Below are 23,345 nucleotides of genomic sequence, written 5' to 3'. Positions count from 1 at the left end.
GTTACCCACCTGACTAGCGTCAGCCAAGCGACCGCCTCAGCTACCGTGCACGACTCCAGCCGAAGCCGCCCCGCGGCAGCCGCTGTCCCACGCGCGGGAACGAGCCCGACGGAGCGCGCGCGGGCGTGGCGGGGGGTGGGGGTGGGGGAGGGAGGAGCAGCGGGCGAGCCGAGCCACTGGAAAGTTTTGAGGCGAAGCCCCAGCGCCCCGGTGGCGGGTCCGGAACCGGCGGCTGCGCCTTTCTTTCTCAGCCCTCAGGTCCGGGCTGCTCTCCGGTCACGGAGCGAGCGGGCTAGCCGGCAAAGCCGAGGGCGGCGCCGTCTGTGGGAACAGCTGCGCGCGGCGTGGGGGTGGGGGGTGAGGTGGAGGGGGCGGAGGCCGAGCTCCTCGGCCGCGAGCCAGCTCGAGAGTGGAGGTTCTGGATCCCGGGAGGAGCGAGGACCCGCGGGAGCTGGAGCTCGGCTAGGACACTCGCGGCCCGCAGCTCCGGTCCCGTCGCGCTTTCGTCCCTTCTGGGTGACCTCAACCCCTTTATACCGACCCCACCTCTCAGGCTCCGGCAGGACCGCCCCGTGGGGGAGGGGAGGAGGCGGCGACACCGCGCGCGCGGATTGGGCCCTCGCGGCCGCCGTAGTCCGTCGGGGCCCGCAGGACGCCGGGTCCGGGGACGCGGAGGCCCGGAGGTCCCGGCTCTCGCCGCCCGCCGAGCAACAGGGAGCGCGGGATCGCGGGCTACGCGCGGAGCCGGCGCGGTCATGTGAGTCGGGTCGGACCTGAGCCGCGCGGCGGCCGCGTGCAGCCGCCTCCTCCCGCCCCTCCGCTCGCCCCAGGCCGCCCGACCTGCCGGGCCGGTTCTCGGGGAGACGCGGGCGCCCTGGGAGCTGAGGACTCGGGTGCCGCCCCTGCCCGCCGGGGCCCGGGTGGCGCTGTCGCTGCAGATGTCCCCAAAACAAGTGAATTAGCTGAGAAGGGGGCGGGAAAGGGAAATACTTTGCTGGCAGTAACGAGAACTGTGATTATTTTACGGAAAGCGGTTTTACAAGGAATTCAGTTTCACGTAAATAATAAAACTGCTTTGCTAAGACAAAAGCCAGTCAACACCCTTACGTTCCAAATGTTAAAAAAGTATAACAATTCTCTTTTAATTTTTGGATAAACTTAGAGTTGTTTTTCCTTATTCAGGGCCGACTACTGGAAGTCACAACCAAAGAAGTTCTGTGATTACTGCAAGTGCTGGATAGCAGACAACAGGCCTGTATGAAATTTCTAGTAACATATTCATGTGACATGTTGCTTTTTGATCTAAGAGTTTGCAAGCCACTTTCATGTATAGTGCTCCAGATTTTTTTCCAAAACCTAGAAAGATGCCTTTTGTTTGATTCCACTTATGAAAGCTACGGTCCTCTCATCAGTCTAACTTTGATTTCAAGGCCTAATTATTTCTGTGGCCTTTGAGGAAATGGACCGTGAGTAGGTAATCTCATCCATGATTATGGAACTCCTGCCTCTTAAAAAGAATATTTTCCTTTCTCTTTTATGTTTCTTGTTCTCAGAGAAATTTGGGAGAACATCATTGTCCCCCTCATGAAATATAAACACAGCAACAATTTATCCTTGTAAGCTAGCTCCAACTTGGTTTTGTTTTGTTTTCGAGACAGGTTTTCTCTGGGTATCTCTGGCTGTCCTGGAACTCGCTTTATAGACCAGACTGACCTCGAACTCGCAGAGAACGGCCTGCCTCCGCCTCTCTGAGTGCTGGGATTAAAGGTGTGCGCCACCACCTGACTAATAGCTCCAGCTTTTAAAGCATAAAGCAAAAAGTCAGGGGGCTTTCTTCCCTCTCAGATATGTCATAACAGTACAAGCATACTGTAGTAGAAACTTGGACCCACAGTGAAAAACACCTACAGTTTTTGCAGAGGGCTGGTGTTCAGCCCCCAGCACCACGGGGCAGTTCACAACCACCTGTGACTCCAGTTCCCGGTGTTCCAACAACAGCTTCGTCTGGCCTTCCTTGACAGCTGTACCCATGTGGCACTTAGGAACTTACACAGTCACACACACCCACAAAATAACTTTTAAAAAGCTACACTGTCTTGCCAGGCAGTAGGGCACATGCCAGCACTAGGAGGCAGAGGCAGGTGGATCTCTGAGCTCCAGGCCAGCCTGGTCTACAGAGCGAGTTCCTGGACAGCCAGAACTACACAGGAAAAGCCTGTCTCGAAAAACAAAACGAAATAAAAGCAAAAGTGACAGTATGTTATATATACATAACCTTTTCCCTGGGCAGAACTGTTGTGCATGAGAAAACATTGCCAGCTTTCGCCCTGTATTCCCTCGGTAAACACCTCTAAGTTGCCTGGGAGGTCTTTGGCTTTGAGGAGTATTGCACTTCTGTTTTGGTCTTACTGATGATTGCTAAAGAGTGTGCATATTTTATTTGGTGTAGTCTAATCCTTACCAGAACTGCCATGAGGTTTTAAAACCATACAACACCTGGAGGTACCTAGGCAGTAACATGAATTTTATGAATTATTGAAAATAAATTATCTTTCCAGAAGTTTGCCTGCATCTCCCTAAATATCTAGTAATTTAGTCTTTAGCTACAGGCAATATTCAGTTTTGAATGGTCCTTTGACATAGTACTCTTTGTACGATATATCACCTGGAGGTAACCTGGTCTAGGAACACTAGATGATTGTTTGCTTTGCAAACTCTAGCTTTAATGGGGAATTCACAAGAGTGTATTAGATTGGCTTGGTTAATGCCTCGTACAGGATTTGATTGACAGCATTTATTTTAAAGCATTTTTTTTGGGAATTCTTATTTCTTGCCACAAGACATCTATAATTTATTAATTCCTAAGTAGGTCCCAGTGCTCTCTCAGCCATCCATGTCCCAGCCTTCTAATTACTGTTACTCTTCAAAAGCTCCCCTTTTCTCGTGTCTGTCGTTTTTATTCAAGACAGGATTTCTCTGTAGCTATTGAGCCTGTCCTGGAACTCAGGGCTGTGGAGCAGGCTTGCGTTGAACTCAGAGATCTACTTCTGCCTCCTGAGTGCTTGGATTAAAGGCGTGCGCCACCACCGCCCAACCCATATCTATCCTCTTACTGTTTCCATGTGCAGGTACTCTATTCCATCATGTTTACAGATAGCACAGTTTTTGTTTTACCTGAACAGTATATCCTGAAGGTGTCTCCATGTCCTTAGGTAGGGGACTGTGAGAGCCTTTGCTGTAGTAAAAGCCTGTGGGGTTGCATGCAGTTCCTCAGCCAGTCCCCAATAAATCGAATACAAAATTGTTGCTACAAACAGTACTGTGGTGAATAACTTTGTTTATTGCATCATTTTGTGCAATGTGGGGAATTTTTTGAGTTTGTGTGGGTGTGTGTATACGTGTTGGAGTGCATGTTCCTCAGCGTGCAAGTCAAAAGACAATGTTCATGCGGGTCCTGGGGGTTGAGGTGGGTCATCAGGCTTGGTGTCAAGCATCTTTACCCACTAAGCCATCTTACCTGCCCAAATGAGGAATTTTTAAAATATCTGTTCTTCTGAATGTTTTAAAGACCAAGTCTTTTTTGGTTTTGGTTTTAGTTTTTTGTTGTTGTTCTTGTTGTTTTGTTTTGCTTTTTGGAGACAGGGTTTCTCTGTAGCTTTGCAACCTATCCTGGAACTAGCTCTTGTAGACCAGGCCGGCCTCGAACTCACTGAGATCCGCCTGTCTCTACCTCCCGAGTGCTGGGATTAAAGGCATGTGCCATCACCACCCAGCAAGACCAAGTCTTTAAAGGTATTCTTTATGTCTCTAATACAGCAGAACAGAAAATGAAATTTAGAGGCTTAACCAGTTTTGACATTTTGTGTTGAAAGGTAGTAGGTTTTGTTATTGTTGTTGTTGTTGTGGCTTTTGTTTCTTTGGTAGGTTATTTTGGTTTGGAAAAAAAAATTTGTTATTGCTACTTTTTGTTTTGAGACAGGGTGTTGCTTGAGCAAATAGCTTAAGCTGGGCTGGAACTGGAATGCAGGTTTCTCTTGCTTCAGCCTTCAAAGTACTCGGGTTACAGATACATGCTCTGCTCAGCTGAGACATGCTTCTTCTTGGAAGTTGTTCCCAACACTTTAAGTCCTTATCACACCAATATTGACTGGGTTAATCAGGAGGGTACTTGATACTCTCCCCTGTGAGTGTGGTCATCCTGATCCATCTTAAGAACCAGAGACCATCTACTGGGAGAACATGGCAATCTGCTTAGACCACTAGCACCATTTGATACAAGGCTCGGTTTGCATTAACACTAAACATTTTTTTATATTTCAGCCCCATATTTACAGTATTAGTTTACTGTGAATTTAATGATGCTTTTCCTTTTTCCCTTTCAAGAGTGTTGAATTCCATGAAAGAGGAAAGAATCACAAGGAAAATGTGGCCAAGAGGATCAGTGAGGTAATTTCAGTTGGCTCTTCCTTCATTTGTCTGTGCAAATGTTGATCCCATCTCTCACGTTCACCTTCACGTGTGTCTCTCGTAGATTAAACAGAAAAGCTTGGACAAGGCAAAGGAAGAAGAAAAGGCATCCAAGGAGTTTGCGGCGATGGAGGCAGCTGCCCTGAAGGCATACCAGGAGGATTTGAAACGGCTTGGCTTAGAGTCAGGTAAGACAACAGCAAGACACTTTAAAACTAACATCCCAGGCCGTGCTGAGGGACCTTTTCATTGGTTCCATATAGGACTTACGTACTTGAAATAATACTAGTGCTCTAATTGTGTATCATGGTCTTATTTAGAATGTAGACTTTGAAGAGCTTATGTTTTGTGCTGTTGCTGTTGTGGTTGTTGTTTTGTTGTTGACGTACCATCTCCCAGTATATCCTGGACTAGTCTTGAACTTGTGGGCTTCCTACGTAGGCCTTCTGAAATTAAAAAGCACGAGCCACCATACCTGGCTTGTTTTACTTTTTACAGTATGGATTTACTTATCTGTTTGTGATGATGGAAGTGTGGAGTTGAGAGGACAGCTTGGAAAAGTCGATTCTCTCCTTGCACCATGTGGATCAGACTCGGGTCACAAAGCTCAGTGGCAAGGGCCTTAAGGCACTGAGCCATCTTGCTGGCCCCATGTTTTGCTTTTAATGCTTCATCTTTTGGTACCTTTGTTCATATCAGCTGTGTTACTTTAACGGTTCCCTAGTCCTAGCCCTAGCCTAGCTGAATGATTCGTTTCCAAAACCTTAGGCTTTTTAGATACTCATTGTTATAGGTACTACTCATTTAAAAAATCCGCATTATAATTATATATTAACCGACTTTACCTCCAGCAGGCAGATTATTTTGAGGGTTGGTAACGGGTGTTATTGAATGTTTCCATATGGTTGAACTGAGGCTCTAAAGCAGAAAGTTTTTGTGAGCTTTCTTCCATAACAAATTTTATCAGCTACTTTTCTGGTTACAAGACACCTGTCAGGAGCAACTTAGAGGATAAACGTTCAGCTGTGGGCAGTTTCAGAGGTTTGAGTCTACTGGGACTGGGCTGGCACAGTGGTGGGTAAGCGAGATGGACGCTTGTTCCCATGATGCGGGCCAGAGCCCTGCAGGTAGATAAAAATGTAGAGAGCGGGTCACCACTGATGTCCCTCCACCAACCAGGCCCCCTCCTAAAGCTCCACAGCAAGCCGGTTGGCAGTGGCACACGCCTTTAATCCCAGCACTTGGGAGGCAAAGGCAGGTGGATCTCTATGAGTTCGAGGCCAGCCTGGTCTACAAGAGCTAGTTCCAGGACAGGCTCCAAAGCTACAGAGAAACCCTGTTGGGGGAGGGGGGGAGATCTACAGTAAGCTGGGAGCCAAGTTCTTAAACCAGATATAGAGTGTGTGTTTGTGTGTATATGTGTGTGAGTGTGTGTGTGTGTGTGTGTGTGTGTGTGTGTGTATTGTTTAATGTGTAACCCAGGTTGGCCTTGAACTTGTGATCCCCTGCCTCCACTTCCTTCAGCAAATCCTACTGGTGTGCACCACCACAACCAGCTAGAGTAGATCTTGATTGTTGGCCTAGCAGTTCAGGTGGTCAGATAGTTTGGTTTTGGATTTTGTGAAGCACTGACTTTATTGCCCTTAACTAGACAGCATGAATGAGGAGTTCCTTATAGGCACATGGGTGACCCTGAAAGAGCGGCATCATCACAGAAGCTTGCCCCATCCTGGGCTCCCCTGCACCATGAGCCTCTTTTCAGCTAGCCTTTCTTTCACTTCAGCACCTCCCCAAGGCCCTGGTGGAACATGATGGACTAATAGCCCATCAGTGTGTAGTTGACCGTCACCGTGTCAGTTGTCTTCTCAGCTCCACGATGGCGGTGGCGTGATCACAGTCTCTCCACCTCTCTTTCCTGAGGGAGGTTTGCTGAGCCTTGCAGGAGGCGAGGCAGAGAAGAGCCCTGTAGAGCATTGGGTTTACATGCTGTGTTGTCACTTATTCTCAGTAAGTTAGCCAGTTTTGACTCTCTCTATTAGTAACCATGGCCACTGTAAGAAATCGCCTTCCGCAGACGAGAGCTGGCGCAGTCGTACTGTTGGCCACCTGACTAGCACCTTGCGATACAATACAAGCCATTGCAGAGGGGCTTCCCGCTCAGTTCCAGCCAAGTTTTTAGCGTGAAGTATACTCTAGTCTCCAATAAAAAGAACTCTTAATTATGAATTTAAGAAGAATATTGCTTTCATGAAATAAGAATAATTGTCAGTTTAATGTGTTCTAATGTTAGTGTTTAAGGAAAAGAAGGGGCATGTAGTTCCAAAAAGCCATTTATTTATTAATAAATGAGGGTCTCACTGGTTAATTTAAACTAGCCTCAAACAGGCTCCCAATTTCTGGGATTAAAAGCATGCATCATTACACCCAACTGAATATAAAGCATTTTGAGAGGAAAAATTAGTTAGGTATCTTCTGGACAGTTGGAGAAGTGTTAGTTGGAAATTCATCTCACTAATTTAATGTATATATAGATTAAAAGATTCCATTTGAGTGCCATTTTAAAGTTTTTGTTTGTTTTTGTTTTTTTTTTTTTGGACAGGGTTTCTCTGTGTAACCCTGGCTGTCCTGGAACTCACTCTGTAGACCAGGGTGACCTCAAATTCAGTAGACCAGGCTAGCCTCAAGATCCACCTGGCTTTGCCTCCCACGTGCTGGGATTAAAGGTGAGCACTACCTCACTCGGCACAGATTAATTTTGATTATACATAAATATATCTCCCTGTCCATGATGGGGATGTTGGTTTGTCTCTTTTGATATAGAGTCTCACAGTATAGCTCTGGCTAGCCTGGAGCTCACTTTGTAGCCTAGGCTGGCTAAGATTCTAGATGTGAGCCACTATGCCCCTGTGGCATCCTTCTGGATTATATGTATTGTGTTCTGTGAAAGATCTGCACCCCACGCATGCCATTCATCACAGCACTCAGGAGATAGAGGCAGGCCGTCTCTGAGCTCGAGGCCAGCCTGGTCTACAGAGCGAGTTCCAAGGCTACACAGAGAAACCCTGTCTCGAAAAAGAGAGAGAGAGAGAAAAGAATGCTGTAGTTTCTCCTGTATGATTCTTTTTGTGTTTGTTTTTCTCTGTAAGTTCATCTTCTGGATAAGAAATCTGATATCAAAGGATGAATGTATTATAGTATAGCTGATGGTAAGCTAACTACAAATGTTAGACTGATTTGCATTTTTCTAGAAATAAAAAGTTTTTAATTGGTACTGGAAGTGTTAGCAATCTTATGAGCAGAAAGCCAGAAAACAGTGTTTTTACGTTCATGTACGTACTGTAGGTGAGAGTGGAATTTCATCATACTTTACAGATTAATCTATAAAAAGAAACTATTTATTTGCATTTCTTTGAATATTAGTAAAAGAAAATGTTTATTCTCTGTTAGGATGTTTGATTTTTAATGAGTTATCATTAGGGATATTAACTTGTTTGTTAGTTTTTCCTTTTTTTTAAATATTTATTTATTATGTATACAATATTCTGTCCGTGTGTATGTCTGCAGGCCAGAAGAGGGCACCAGACCTCATTACAGATGGTTGTGAGCCACCATGTGGTTGCTGGGAATTGAACTCAGGACCTTTGGAAGAGCAGGCAATGCTCTTAACCACTGAGCCATCACTCCAGCCCCCAGTTTTTCCATTTTTTGGGGGGGGGGGGCATATATGTTTTTGCTTTTGTTTCTTTTCATTGTATTTTACAAAAAAATTTAATCATGTTGAATTTAAGAGTATTTTTTAGGGGTGTTTTGTTTTTGTCTTTGTTTTTAGGTGTTTTGTTTTGTTTTCAGGTAGTTTTGGCCTGGAAGGCTTTTGTTTGGCTGTTTTGTTTTTCCAGACAGGGTTTCTCTATGTAGCCCTGGCTGTCCTGGAATTCACTCTAGTCCAGGTTGGCCTCAGACACAGAGATTTATCTACCTCAGCTTCCCAAGTGCAGGGGTTAAAGGCGTGCACCACCACTGCCCAGTTTGGCCTAGAATTCATATTGGTATGAAGCAGTGAGAAGCCAGTGGGAAGTAGCTTAATAGCTTTGCCTTTGTAACTTGTTGGCATGTCCCAGTGGCTAACACTGATTTCTATTGCCATCAACATTGGAGTTTGTTGGTGTAGGCAGGATACCTGTTTCTTAGACAGGGTTTCATGGAGCCCCCACTGGCTAAGAACCCTTGATAATTAAAGATGGTCTTTAACTCCTAAGTCTCCTGCCTCTACCTCTCAAGTACTAGGAGGCATACACCGTCACTTTTATTTGGGGTTTTTTGAGATAGGATTTCTCTGTAGCTTTGGAGCCTGTCCTGGAACTAGCTCTTGTAGACTAGGCTGGCCTCGAACTCACAGAGATTAGCCCTCCTTTGCCTCCCAAGTGCTCGGATTAAAGGCGTGCGCCACCACCATCCAGCTAAGTTACCCCTTCTTATCTTTTTTTCTAGACATTCCACAGCCAAGTATATCACCAGTGACCAGCACTGTCCAGCCCACCCCTCCATCAAATCAACAAAAAGAGAAGAAAAAGAAAAAGGAAAAGAAAAAGAAAGACTCTTCGAAGGGTAGATGGGTGGAAGGCGTAACGGCTGATGGTCACTGTTACTATTACGACCTCATCACAGGAGGTATGCTGGTAAAGCGTAGAATTACTAGAAAATAGAAAAACAGTTTATCTGTTGAGATTTTTATTTAATATTGATTTAATATTGGCATATGTTAAACAGTAAAAAAGTAACTTCCTTTTTCCACAAAGCTTAGAAAGTTATAATTTCAACATTCAGAAGGGTGACCACAAATTAGAGACTAGCCTAGAATACATAGTGGGAAAGAAGAGAAGCTGTAATAAGAGTACCCTGCTTATTGCAAATCAGTGCCATGGTTAAAGTTTCATAAATTTCTAGCTGAGCTTGGTGCACACCTTTAATCCCAGCACTAAGGATGCAGAGGCAGGTGGGTCTCTGTGAGTTCAGGGCCAGCATGGTTACAGAGGAAGTTCCAAGACAGCCAGAGCTGTTGTAGAGAGACCCTGTCTTGAAAAACCTAAGCAAAAAAGAAAATCTTTTCAGTTTCTTACAAATTTCCACTTTCTTGATTAAAAAATCAGAGCTCTGCAGAAATATAGCACTTCACCTAAAGGTCAGACTTTTCACATCTGTGTTAGTCTGTGTCGTAACCTACAAGGGTCTTGAAATAAAATGCCAATAGGAAAGATTTTGTTGTTTTTTTCCCCCATGACACAGGGTTTCTCTGTATAGCTCTGACTGTCCTAAAACTCACTCTGTAGACCAGACTGGCCTCCAACTCACAGAGATTCACCTCCCCTTGCCTCCCTAGTGCTTGGCTTAAAGGCCACACAACCACCACTTGGCTGGAAAGGTTTTCTAACTAGGAACTTTGGAACCAAAAGCTGAATTTTTTTATTTATTTATTTATTTATTTTGCATAGCTGTCTTGATTGACTATTTAATTTTCCTCTTTGGGCTGGTGAGGTGATTCAGTGGGTGAGGTATCTGCCTCTAAGCCTGACGACCTGGGTTTAGTCCCCAGAACCCACATGGTAGAAAGAGAGAGCAGTCTCCCACAAATCGTCCTCCAGCCTACACCCATATACACAAAAAATAAGTGTAACTGATGAATTTTGAGAATTTTCCTTCATATTAATGTTAAATACCAGTTTCAGTGAAGTATATGAGTTTTTCAATAAGAATATTAAAAACAATTTTTGTATTCTCTTAAAACTTAATACATTTTTAAATATCCCGTGTATATTCTGGGGCAAAGAAATTGATTTATATTATCCTCCAGAAATACATAATTTATGGAAGAAATAAGTAAATTTTTTTTATTGTAGTTCAACAGCAGATCAAACAGAAATAGACACTTGGGGTGGGAAGGGTGTTGGTTTTTCAGATTGACTTTGAGGCTATTTTTCTTTTCAGTCTTTCTATGCTACCTTTCTTCACCATCTTATTATATGTATTCTTATTCTCTATTCTTCATTTCTCACCCTCTATTTACCCAAGACAACAGAAAGCCATCCCTTTCCTTCAAAACCTACCAAGCCAACTATTTCTACATGGGATGTGAGACACAAAGAACTAACTGGTTCTTAATACTGTTATAATAGCTCAGATGTGAAAGTGAGAGACAGAAAAGGCCCTCAAAAGACCGTCTCGCTGTGTAAGCCTGGCTGGGAACTCACAGAGATCTGCCTGCCTCTGCCTCCCCAGTGCTGCCATTAAAAGTGTGTGCCACAAGCTGGGCGATGGTAGCGCACACCTTTAATCCCAGCACTGGGGAGGCAGAGACAGGTGAATCTCTCTGAGTTCGAGGGCAGCCTGATCTACAGAGTGAGTTCAAGGACAGGCTCCAAAGCTACAGAGAAATCCTATCTCGAAAAACCAAGTAAAAAGAAAGGATGTGCCACCACACCTGGGAAATTGTGTGTTTTAAGGACTTACACAAGGTTTGCCTGGCCTCAAACTCACAGCAGTGCTTGACTCAGCGTTTCAAATGTGTCAATATTCACGTAGACTCCATTTTTAGGTGAATAGGTGTCTTACTTTTGTATTGCTGTGACAAGCACCATGACCAAAGCAATTTATAAAAGAAAGCATTTATTTGGGCTCACATCTCAGGTTAAAAGTCCATAACCATCATGGCCAGGAGCGTGGCAACAGGCAGGCATGTGTTGGAGCAGTAACTGAGAGCTTACATCTCATCCACAGCCAGGAGGCAGAGAGAGTGAGCAAACTGGGAATGGTGTAGGCTTTGGAGACCTCAAAGTCTCCACCCCAGCAACACATCTCCAAGAGGGCCACACTTCTAATCCCTACCAAATAGTTTCACCAGCTGGCGACCAAGTGTTCAAATATATGAGCCTCTGGGCCATTCTCATGTAAACCACAATAACAAGGCGTCTCACAGAAGAAGTAAGCACATAAAAATGATAAGAAAGAAAGAAAGAAAGAAAGAAAGAAAGAAAGAAAGAAAGAAAGAAAGAAAGAAAGAAAGAAGGAAGGAAAGAAAGAAAGAAGGAAAGAAAGAACCTCTAAGAAAAGTTCTACCAGGCCCCAGTAATTACTGTGGGAGTTTCAGTAACTCTTGGCCATGCTGCCATTTCTAAGTTATGTAGCATTCACAAGTATTCTGTGCAGTACCACTAAGGATATATGTTGTTTCTTTCATTTTTTTCAATAATAAACTATTTTGTAGTGTTTCATACATAATAAGGACTTTTGTGGATTTTTACCTAATTAGATTTTGGGGAATTGTTTTATTTTAAAGCAAAATTGTTTTACAATGTATTTTGTTTTAAGCATCTCAGTGGGAGAAGCCAGAAGGATTTCAAGGGAACCTAAAAAAGGTAATTATAACATATTTATGCTGTCTTTGCTCTATTCTCTCAAGTGATTGGGTTCTGGAGTCGGTAAGTTGGATTGGGTGGCTGATTGGCTTTGTGGTGCTGGGGATTAGTCCTAGGCCTTGTGAACGGCCACATGTTACCCCTGAGCCAACAAGCCCTGGCTGCTGTGGCTTTTTGTAGAATTTTGTTAAGCAAATTTATTTCCAAATAAGCAGGTTCTCTTCAACCCCCCAGCTTGGCTTCTTTCTTCCTGTAATCCTTGTGTTAGAAGGCTGAGTAGAGCTGGAACAGGTATATCTGTACACACACACATACATATACAACCATACAGGATAAATGATTAGTCGATTTGCAGTTGCTTCTTGTTTACATGTCTGTCCAACTGGACAGAATTCCTGGCTTTGAGAGAGGAGACACTTTTTGTTTGAAGTTAGTAGTGGCTAGAAAAAACCAGGCTGCGTTGCCATGATCTTTATCATTACTCTTGACTCCAGGTGCCAGGTGGAAAAGACAGGATAGCACATTTGCCTTCGTTAGTCAGTAGATAGTGACTGTCATTATTCTCACTGTGTTGTTTTTTCCCTCCTATTAGACAGCAGCAAAGACCATTTGGGTAGAAGGTTTAAGTGAAGATGGTTACACCTATTATTATAATACAGAAACAGGAGGTGAGTATTACCTTTGACTTTTTTTGTTTTGTTTTGTTTGGTTGGTTGGTTTTTGGAGACAGGGTTTCTCTGTAGCTTTTGGAGCCTGTCCTGGAACTAGCTATTGTAGACCAGGGTGGCCTCGAACTCACAGAGATCCACCTGCCTCTATCTTTGATTATTTTTAACTTAAAATTGTACCCAAAACTGCATATGAGCTATTTTGTACCAAGTACATATATATGTATTGCTATGTATGTATTAATATATAATGTGCATCAATGTTATTCCTTTTTTTTTTTAATGAATTTATGCTCACTATATGTGAGCCTGGTACCCAAGGAAGCCAGAAGAAGGCATCAGATCCCCTGGAACTGAGTTACGGGTGATTTTGAGTTACCATGTGGGTGCTGGAATTGAACCCTGATCCTCCCTGAGAGCAACAAAAATTAACTGTTGAACTGGGTGGTGGTGGCGGCGCATTCCTTTAATCCCAACACTCAGAAGGCAGAGGCAGGTGTATGAGTAGGAGGCCAGCCTAGTCTACAAAGCAAGTTCCAGGACAGCCAGGGTTCTTACGCAGAGAAACCCTATCTCAAAACAAACAAAAGGCGTTCGCAAGTTAAAAAAAAAATCAACTCTCTAAAATTACTGAGTCTCATGATTGATTTAATAATTTTTCTTCTAAGTACCTATAGTTATCCCCTAGTTTGACTTTTGTCGTGGTGAGGATGAAACTTGAGAGCCAGTGCATGCTAGCATGTGCCCTCTTATTGACCTACACCTAGGCCTTCACCATTTTCATTTAGGAAACAAAACTGAGCCTGCGGTGGTGGCGCACGCCTTTCATCCCAGCACCTGGGAGGCAGAGGCAGGTGGATCCCTGTGAGTTCGAGGTCTGCCTGGTCTGCAAAGTGAGTTCTAGGACAGCCAGAACTGTTACACAAAGAAACCCTGTCTTGAAAAACAAAACAAAAACAAAAGCCTTGTGTTAGAGATGTTGTTTAATGGGTAGAGTGTTTGCAGAGTCCTGGATTTAACCTATAGTATCACAAATCCAGGTATGGGTATTAGGAAGGTGACCTGTTAGGTAAAGATCTTGCTGTGCAAGTGTGAGGGCCTGGACCCATATAGCAAGGTGTAAGGTGTGGATGCAAGCACCTGTAACCCTAACGCTGGGGAAACAAACAAGCAAATCCCAGGGCTTGTTGTGTGGAGGTAGAGCAGGCAGACCTTGAACTCACAGAAATCCTTCTGCCTCTGTCTCCTAGTCTCCTTCACTCTTAAAATCGTCTCAGTTGGGTAACAAATTGTATAGTTCCTCTCCTTTTCATTTAACTAGAAGTAGAGACAAGACTGTTAGAGACTTGGCTGGCTCTAAAACCCAGTGACCACTGGGTGTGGTCAGCCAGTTGAGACCCCTTTACTGTGACAGTAGTGTGTATTCATTTCTTCACTCTGCTGTGGGGACTCCAGAAAACCCTACCATAAGTTTCAAAAAATAATCTGTAAAGTCATTTTCAGTTTGTTTCTTGAAATTGTTTTCAGGTAACTGAAGATGTTTAAGACTTATCACCCACTTCCCCAGTTCCTTCCCATTGGAGTTAGGGTTTATGAGTTTAGTAAGTGCAGGTTGTCCTATGTTTCTGAGTGATAGAAAAAAAAATAAGAGGTTTTTGAGCACTTCATAAAGTGTGTGTGTGTATAATGCGGTATTATTTAGTAATTGTACACGATAAAGTTATATTGCTAAGTATTGCTAAATAAGTAATACCATTATTAAAATGTGTTGGTCAGAATCCAGGTGGGAAAAGCCTGATGACTTCATTCCCCACACTGGAGATGGGCCTTCGAGTAAGGACAGTGAAAAGTCACCTGACACCCCAGAAGAGTCCAAATCCTCAGATTCCCACAGTGACTCTGACGGCGAACAGAAGAAAGCCGGGGAGGCCGCTGCAGACACGAAGAAACTAGTCATCAAGTTCAAGGTAAAATCCAAGAGGATCTGTTAAGAAAAAATCATGCCTGGGGATGTAGTTGTATGTACATTCTATCCCAGCACTTGGGAAGCAGAGGCAGGCAGCTCTCTTGAGTTTGAGGCCAGCTGATCTACATAGGGAATTCCAGGTCAGCCACACAACACAGTGAGACCCTGTCTAGAAAAAACGAGTGAGAAAATCATGTTGCTTATCATGTGGCATGTTCTGGTGATCTCAGTTCTTGGGAAGCTAAGATGGGAGAATTAGAATAGAAGTTCAGGACCAGCAAGGGCTACATACAGGATGAGCCCCATGTAGAATACAGAAGAAATTCCAAGCAAGCTCCCCGTGGATGGTAGTTTACAGATGCCGAAAACCTAGTACGTGGATGGTGTACACACCAGAGTGGGAAGTCTTTCCCACAGTGAAGATAGGTGTCTTTTATGGGGGCTGCTTCTGCTCCAAGGGGGAGTTAGTCTATTCCAACCACCACTTAAACACCTGAGACAGTTTCTCTGTGCAGCACTGGCTGTCCTAGCATTTGCTCTGTAGATCAATCTGACCTCAAACTCACAAATATTTTCCTGCCTCTACCTTCAGAGTCTGGTAAAAAGCATGCACCACCACTGCCTTTATGTACCATCATGGTACATATTTTTTTGTTGTTGTTGTTGTTTTTTGTTTTTTGTTTTTCGAGACAGGGTTTCTCTGTGGTTTTGGAGCCATGGTACATGTTTTAAAAGTATCATTAAACATATGCATTAAAATTTCAGATAGTGGAAACCCTGATCAAGTTCTTCCGTGCACTTTTATTGTTATGTGAAAACTTAAAACCATTAATGAATGACGGTTATTCTTAAGAAAACCTTTTAAGGAAATTTGGGGATTGTCTATAGCAGTTCTGCTGGAAGTGTGTTGTTTATTTTTATTGGCCTTTGCATTTCAGGAAAAAAATAAAAGTACTGAAAAAAGAACTGACCCAGAAATACAAAAAGAAAAAAGTACCCCAAAACAGAATCCATCGAATACAAGTGAAGAAAAGCCTAAACCGCTTAAGAAACCAACAAACCCTTATGGGGAATGGCAAGAAATTAAACAAGAGAGCGAGTCTCAGTAAGTACCTGGGAGGTCATCCCCTGCTGTGCCTGAGCACCTCAAGCATGCTGTGCTCCTTAGAATTGTAGCTCTCTTTGCATTTCTAGAATAGTTTGTTTTAACAGATGAAACAGCAGTTGTTTTAAAGCAAGGGAGTGATTGTCCTACCAAAGCCTGACCACATTCACACACTCATCATTTTTATCATAAAAACAAATACTTGCAGTAAATACTTTGCAAAATACTTTAGCTATAGAATGTGTTTGAAGGCAAAGCTTTTGTCCTCTTATTCTCTTGAAATGTCTCGCTATACTTCTAAGTTTGTTTGTGTTTTTTTTTTTAATATATTTAACTTTATTTTATGTGCATTGGCATCAGATCCTCTGGAACTGGAGTTACAGACAGTCGTGAGCTGCCCTGTGGGTTCTGGGAATTGAACCTGGGTCCTTTGGAAGAGCAGCCGGTGCTCTTAACTATGGAGCCATCTCTCCAGTCCCAAAGTTTTTTATGTGGGTGTGGATTTTGTTCTGGTTGGTTTGTTTTTTGAGTCTTACGTAGCCTCATACTAGCCTTGAACTCCTTATCTGGCCCCACCTCATGGGTTCCAGTATTAACAGGTGTGCGCCACCATAGCTGACACTTCCAAATCTTTAAACTCATATTGAAGGCAGAAGAGTTTGTCAACAGTTTAGCATAATTGTGCTAAAGATGATACCTGATTAATGGTCCTGGCTTAACTGCTCAAATGAGTTTTCTTTTTAGAGGCATTTATTTTACCAGGTAAGTAAAATCACTCCCAGGCATTTTAGTATTTCTTTAATAGGAATTTTTATTTTTTTATTTTTTAAAGATCTATTTATTTATTATGTATACAACATTCTGCCTCCATGTATGCCTGCCTGCATACCAGAGGAGGGCGCCAGATCTCATTACAGATGATTGTGAGCCACCATGTGGTTGCTGGGAATTGAACTCAGGACTTCTGGAAGAGCAGCCAGTGCTCTTAACCACTGAGCCATCTCTCCAGCCCCATATTAGTATTTTTTTAACCCTTAAAAGGAATCTTCCGCCAGGTGGTGGTGGTACACGCCTTTGTCTTTCATCCCAGCACTTGGGAGGCAGAGTCAGGAGGATCACTGTGAGTTTGAGGCCAGCCTGGTCTACAAGAGCTAGTTCCAGGACAGACTCCAAAGCTACAGAGAAAAACAACAACAATAAAAACCTTCCAGGTGAAGTAGGAAAGGTGTATGGGTAAAGGAGATATTCTTTAAAACACTACTTTGAAGGGATAGTGTAGAATGAATCCTTTTTATGCACTTTCATAGTGAATTATTAATTATTAAAATTCTTGGCCGAGGGTGGGTTGCACACTGATGGCACCACCACGTGGGAGACAGAGGCAGGATTTGCTTCAAAAGCACGGACTACAGAGTGAATCTTAACTCAAAGCTACCAGAACCCAAACTATACCCTGCTTTTTAATGAAAAGGCTGTACTTCTTTCATAGTGAAATAATGGAAGTATTGAGCAACTCTGTATACCAGACTTTATCCCCAGCTATAACATTGGTGCCTCTCCCTGGAAGTTACTGGAGCATTCGGCCAGTCCATTCCTGTCTTCAGTTCTTGTCACTTAAAACAGGAAGATGGTTTTTTTACCCACTTATGTGTGAGAAAGGATTGGGTGATATGTAAGCAAGGAAAAGAGACTGGGAGGAGAAGTTACAGCAGGAGGTTGGCGGGGGTGGGGGGCAGAGAGTGAGGGAATGAGGAAAGGAGAGTCTGCTGAAGCACTTCATTCAGATACCTTATAAGTTGAGGTAACATTTTTTAATTAAAAAGTAGGAAAATTGTCCTCTGTCATCATCTCCTATTTCAAAATTGATGTATCTTTCTAATGCTGGTTAAATTTCGGGCTAGCTAGACTGTACAAGCTTTCTTCTCAGACTGTTTTTGGACTGCCAGCCTGTAAATAATGACCTGGAGACTTGGCCTTAGCTTGGGCTTTTTTCCCAACTAGCTCTAATAACTTAATTAACCTGTATTTTTTTTAATCTACATTCTGCCACATTTCTCGATTACCTCCTCTTAGTATGGCACATCTGACTTGCTCAGAGTCTCCTGGTGAAATTGGGCACCTAGATTCCCCCTTCTAAAATATCTCTCTCTCTCTCTCCTGCCTAGCTATTGGCCATTTAGCTCTTTTTTTAAACCAATCAAGAGGTGCCTTAGGCAAAGACACCTTTACAGTATAAAAAAATTCCACAACCTAGGCAGCTTAGTATGTAATAGATTGTTTCCAACTTTATAAATAGATTAACCTAGTTTCTTTTTTTCTTTATTTACTTATTTAGATTTTTCAAGACAGGGTTTCTTTGTGTAGCCTTTGCTGACCTGGAACTTTCTCTGTAGATCAGACTGTCCTCAAACTCTGTAACATCGTCTAAATTGAATTAAATTTAAACTTAAAAAGAGCTAAAACAGTCCTGGTTAACTTTTGTCATAGACCAGTTCTTACTCCCAAGCTCATCACTAGTAATTCCTGATGAACATGGCCTGAACTGAGTGGTTTCTGAAGGGAAAGGCTAATAGAGCAAATGTTGATGGAGAGGAGGCTTCTACAGAGAATCTGCTCTGTGTCAGTGTTGATACAGAGCATCAGCCAGAGTACCTGCTCCAGCTGCCTCCTGCAGTGTCTGCTGTACAGAAGACAGCGAGGACAGCCATCAGAGAATAGAAATTAAAGCTTTTATTTATCATTAACTTGCTATGGGTGCTTATTGCTCTTGGAGAGGACTTGGGTTTGGTTCCCAGCATCCACATGATAACTAACAACCATCTGTAACTCTGGTTCCAGAAGATCTGATACTTCCTGGCCTCTGTGGACACTTCACACATGCCGTATGCAGACATACCTGCAAGCAAAACATCACACATAAAATAAGATTAAAATCTAAAGGGGGCTCTGAGAAGCATATTTTCAAAAAATTAGATTCTTCATCTCCCGTCTCTGATTTTCTATTTGCCTGATTTATTCTCTAGCTACTGAATTCTGCTCTCCAAAAAGGATATTTGGTCCCCAGCAGACTTTATAGTCTCAGCCACTGAATATGATGATCTTTCTGCTCTGTGTTCAGAACTCTCATGGGTGGATTTGATGAGCTAGCTCTTTCATAGACTAGTTCACTATCTAGAGCAGTGATTCTCAATATGTGGGTCGCAATCCCTTGGGCGTCGAATGACACTTTCACAAGGGTCTCCTAAAGCCATTGGAAAACACAGGTATTTATATCAAGATTCATAACAGTAGCAAAAATTACAGTTAGGAAGTAGCAGTGAAAATAGTTTTATGGTTTGGGGGGGTGAGGTCACCACAGCATGAGGAAGTGTATTAAACGGTCACAGCGGTTGAGAACCACTGATCTAGGGGATAGGGTACTGATTTCTGGTCTAGCAAGATTGTTTTTTACTGACCATGTGGATAGTCGAAGGGCTATTTCTCAATATAAAAACATGCTAGGCAAGTAATTCATTGAGTCTACCATGACAGGACATTAAGGTTCCATTCTTTTCCATCTTGTGTTATGTGAACCTTCAGAATCTCTGTGTTTATACTGCATAGCGTATATATGAGTGGAGTGTTTTCTAAGATGCTGTATCCTTTGTGCACAGAAACAGAACAGATGAGCCCTGTCCTAGCCCATGTCAGTCAGAGTTCAGTGTGTTGAGACTAAATCAGTATTTTAAATCACCTGGAGCTAAGCAGTGCACCTAACCCAGGCCTGAGGCTCAGGAACTCAAGGTCACCCACATGGACATTAGAAGTACAGGGCTAGCCAGGACTACCTGAGACCCTGTCTCAGAAAAACCAGAGCAGGAGCAGCATAGTGTTCCTGATGACCAGCCTCGGATCCCCTCGTGTTACGGTTGGCTTGTGGTGCTTCACTGGCTCATGGTTTCTATGCAGATATTTACCTAATCTGTGAGGTTATAGTTTAGATTTCTTTCTGTTCCAGGGAAGAGGTCGATTTGGAACTTCCAAGCACTGAAAACGAATATCTGTCAACTTCAGAAGCTGCTGCTGGAGAAATCAAAGTGGTATTTAAAGAAAAAACGGTCTCTTCTCTGGGAGTTGCAGCAGATGGGGTGGCTCCAGTCTTCAAAAAGAGAAGAATTGAAAATGGGAGATGTCGGAATTTAAGACAGCGCGGTGACGATGAGTGAGTGACTGGACAAAGGAGGCGGCCCTTTCCGAGCCTCTCTGTGTTTTGCGTACTATAGTGCTGCAGTTTACATTTCTGCTAAATGTATTTTATGTGACTCAGAATAAACCTTTCTTCATGTGAAATTTATTTTTGTTCCTTAAGTGGAAGCCTACCACATTGCATTGTAATACAGTGTATTATGTTCAATGTCTAAAATTGCTAATTATATGATAATTTAAGATGCTATGTATCTGTTATTTAAAGTGTGGGGAAGACCCTAGCTCTGTCCTTACTCATATGAGCATACCTTGTCCTGCATTGAAAATGCATTATTTCCACACACTGAAATTAACCTGTTACATGGGAAATAAGAATCAGACACAGACGTGCACAGCCCCATGGCAGTCTGGTTTTATGGTCCTTTCTGAAGCCTGGATGTAGTATGCATAGCAACTTGTCTTACTCAGTTTAAGACCAAAGACCAGAAGCAGGAGCCTCTTGGGTACTAAAGAGCAGAGTGACGGCTGGACCAGGGGTCAGCTTACAGCAGCAAAGTGTGAAAAGGGTTAACTTGGAGCCAAGCATCAGGGAACTAGAGATGGAAATGCAGCTTCTGCCTTGACATTCTAAAACAGTCCTTTCCCAGTCAGGCCAACTTTTCATAGCCCTGGGTCCATTGGAAGGTTTACCTAAGGTAATGTAAACAAAAGGCTTGAACTAAAATAGACTTTGTTGTCCACTTAGATGGTTGCCATTTTGTGGCTGCATTTCTTAGTAGAAGTTTCATATTCTATTTGAAGTACTTTCTTTTATTATTTTTGCATATTTTTAATTATATTTAGCTGTACAGTATGTAACTTTTGATAGCAAATATTTGTCTTTGTTAGTATACATGTAAGAATAGCTTATTAAAACCATAAATTAAATATTGGGATCCTTTTTTCTAACATGAATCAAAGCTTGTCGTTGGCAAAATAATATTTAGAGATTAATCTTTGCAATTATTGAGGCCTAAACTTTATATTTCGAAGCATTTTACAGTTTATTTTGTGAAGAGTCTTGCTGTATTGCCTAGGCTGACCTCAAATCCAGATTCTTAGGTCTAAGATTACTCAGGAGTTCTGAAATTAACAGGTATACCATCACACCTGAGTGTTTGATAGTTGAGGTTTTTTGTTGTTTCCAAGACAGGGATTTTCTCTGTAGCTTTGGGGCCTGTCATGAATGGAACTAGCTCTTGTAGTTGAGGTTTTATTGTTCTTTGACTGGGGTGGTCAAGGGTTTGAGTCAGGGTCTCCCTATATACCCTAGGCTGCCTTCAAACTCGTAGTTAACATTTTACCTAAACCTTAGTGGCCTTAGTGCTGGGATTACAGGCATGAGCCAACAAACCCCTCTGGTTTACTGGGTTTTGGGGTTTTATTTTTGTTTGATGTGTTTTTTGAGACCCTCCTGTCTCCCAGGCTAGCCTGGAACTCCCTAGGTAGCTTGGCCGAAGATGACTGTTTGAACTTACGGTCCTCCTGTTTTCTGCTACCCCAGAGCTGGGATTGTAATTGTATGCTACCCCTCCTGGTTTATATGGTGCTGGATTGTGTTGGTCAAGCACCAACTGAGCCATATTCTACTGTGTTTTTAAATTTCAATAGGTCATTTGTCATGTAGCCGAGGAGTATGTATCATTAGTCCTTGGCGCTTCTCAACCGGAAAAGACCAAAAATGGAGTGTATTTATGCTTTAGTCACGCTTGGCTCCTGGAAAACACAGTATCGAAGACCTTTGTTAAATTTGTTTGTATTTGTTTCTTCTGAAACAGGGTCTCACAGTGTATCCCTGGCAGGCCTGGACTATGTGGATCTGCCTGGCACTCACAGTGAACCTACTTAACTCTGCCTCTCAAGTGTTAGGATTAAAGATATTTACCACCAGACCTGGTCCCCCAGGTTATTTTGAGGGGTAATGGAATTAGTGTGTGCATAAGGCACTTGGGGAATGCCTGTAGTAGCTCAAACTCATCTACTGTTAATACTTAGAGTATTTACAGATGGACACAAAGTAAAAATAAAAATAAACAAGGACCAAGTTCCTACCCACCTACACGACTTAGTCCTTTTTCCTTGTCCCGCCTCTCTCATTGAATCCCAATTCCATATGCAGTCATGCTGAGTGTGCCTGCTTCACTTCACAACAGCAATTAAAGCTACTGGCTTTTAGTCCTCAAAATAGCTTAAATTCCCCGGGTAATGGTAATGATGGCTATACAGTGTGGCTGGACTAGCTGGGGACATGGTTTAGTCATTGAGTGCTTGCCTACCATTCCTAACACCCTAAGTCAGTCTCCAGTACATACACATGCACACACACATGCGGAGTATCTAGTGATACTCCATTGTAAATATGGGCTAGAGAAATTCCTCAGGACTCCTCAGGAAAACCTTAGTTCACATCCAGAGCTTCCCCCGTTTTTAAAATAGCTTTTATTTTATGTGCATTGGCGTTTTGCCTGGTGTAGTCTGTGTGGGAGTGTCAGATCCTGAGTTACAATGTAAGCTGCCATGTGTGTGCTGGGAATTGAACCCAGGTGCTCTGGAAGAGCAGTCAGTGCTTTTAACCGCTGAGCCATCTCTCCAACTCCAGAACCCCCTTTGTAAAATGTCAGCTATAGCGAGGCCGTGGTGGCATGTGACTTTAATCCCAGCACTTGGGAGTCAGATCCAAGTTCAAGACCAGAGAAGTCTGTAGAACAAGCTCTAGGACAGCCAGGGCTATACAGAGAAACGCTGTCTTGAGAAACCAAGCTAGCTAGGGTGCTTCCCTCTTTATACACATTTTCTCACCATCATATCTATTGAGTGCTTCTTTTATTTTACCTTTTTAATTTTTAAAATTTTGTGTGCAAGTCTGTTTACCCAATCCTTGTGGTTCCAAGAGGATGTTGGATTCCCTGAAGCTAGAGTTAAGAGGCAGTTATAAGCTGCCCAGTGTGGGTGCCGAAAACCAAACTAGGGTCCATTAGAAGAACTGCAAGCTGTTTTAACCACTGAGACATTTCCCAAACCCCTCAAGTATTTTGTTTTAATAAAGGAAAAGTTTTATTTTGCTCGAAGGATGGAGTATGTGTCTGTCACAGCATTTATATCCAAGTTCTCTCCTTCCCCCGTGTGGGTTCCATATCAAACTCAGACTGAGAACAACTCAGGTCATGAGGTTTGACGGCAAGCACCTTCAACACTGGGCCGTCTCACCTGCCCCCGTTGAGTACATTTTCTTTTTAAATTGGGGGGGAGGAGACATGCCATACACTTTCAAACAAACCAGGAGCCATGATAACCAGTATCCCCTTCAAGGACCTAGACCACTTCCATGAGGGCCCACCTCTCTTTTTTAAGTGTTTGTGTGTTCTCTGTGTGTTCTCCGTGTGTGTGTGTGTGTGTGTGTGTGTGTGTGTGTGTGTACATGCATGTATTTGAGAGTAAGCTCACACATGCCATAACACACATGAAGGTCAGAGGACAAGCTGGTGCGTTGGTGCTTGTCTCCCATC

At 43.1% G+C, this 23,345-nt stretch overlaps 2 protein-coding genes across 4 annotated transcripts in view; one reads left to right on the top strand and one right to left on the bottom strand.

Annotated features, from left to right (window-relative positions):
- Elf1 (E74 like ETS transcription factor 1) overlaps positions 1-142 on the bottom strand; it is a 96,197-nt gene extending 96,055 nt beyond the window's left edge. For both annotated transcript variants that reach the window (XM_075949663.1, XM_075949664.1), the window contains exon 1: positions 10-142. The gene's annotated coding sequence lies outside the window, so the exon portion shown is untranslated. The remainder of the gene's footprint in view (positions 1-9) is intronic.
- Wbp4 (WW domain binding protein 4) lies at positions 141-22,907 on the top strand. 2 transcript variants are annotated; one of them, XM_075949665.1, is made up of 10 exons: positions 141-258; positions 1,183-1,255; positions 4,384-4,446; positions 4,532-4,655; positions 8,956-9,135; positions 11,830-11,876; positions 12,469-12,544; positions 14,321-14,511; positions 15,449-15,615; positions 19,613-21,892. In XM_075949665.1, exons 4-10 carry the CDS (start codon positions 4,595-4,597, stop codon positions 19,818-19,820), a joined length of 930 nt encoding a protein of 309 aa, XP_075805780.1. In that variant the 5' UTR covers positions 141-258; positions 1,183-1,255; positions 4,384-4,446; positions 4,532-4,594; the 3' UTR covers positions 19,821-21,892. The 2 variants fall into 2 exon arrangements, with proteins under 2 accessions (XP_075805780.1, XP_075805781.1); XM_075949666.1 differs by lacking the exon at positions 141-258 and adding an exon at positions 359-757 and having other exon boundaries at positions 19,613-22,907.
- The last annotated feature ends 438 nt before the right edge of the window (positions 22,908-23,345 follow it).

The sequence above is a fragment of the Microtus pennsylvanicus genome, chromosome 15 (genome assembly GCF_037038515.1).
Source record: "Microtus pennsylvanicus isolate mMicPen1 chromosome 15, mMicPen1.hap1, whole genome shotgun sequence".
Classification (NCBI taxonomy): Eukaryota; Metazoa; Chordata; class Mammalia; order Rodentia; family Cricetidae; genus Microtus; species Microtus pennsylvanicus.
The sequence above is the reverse complement of the archived record's forward strand: the minus strand, read 5'-3'. Positions and strand labels throughout refer to the sequence as shown.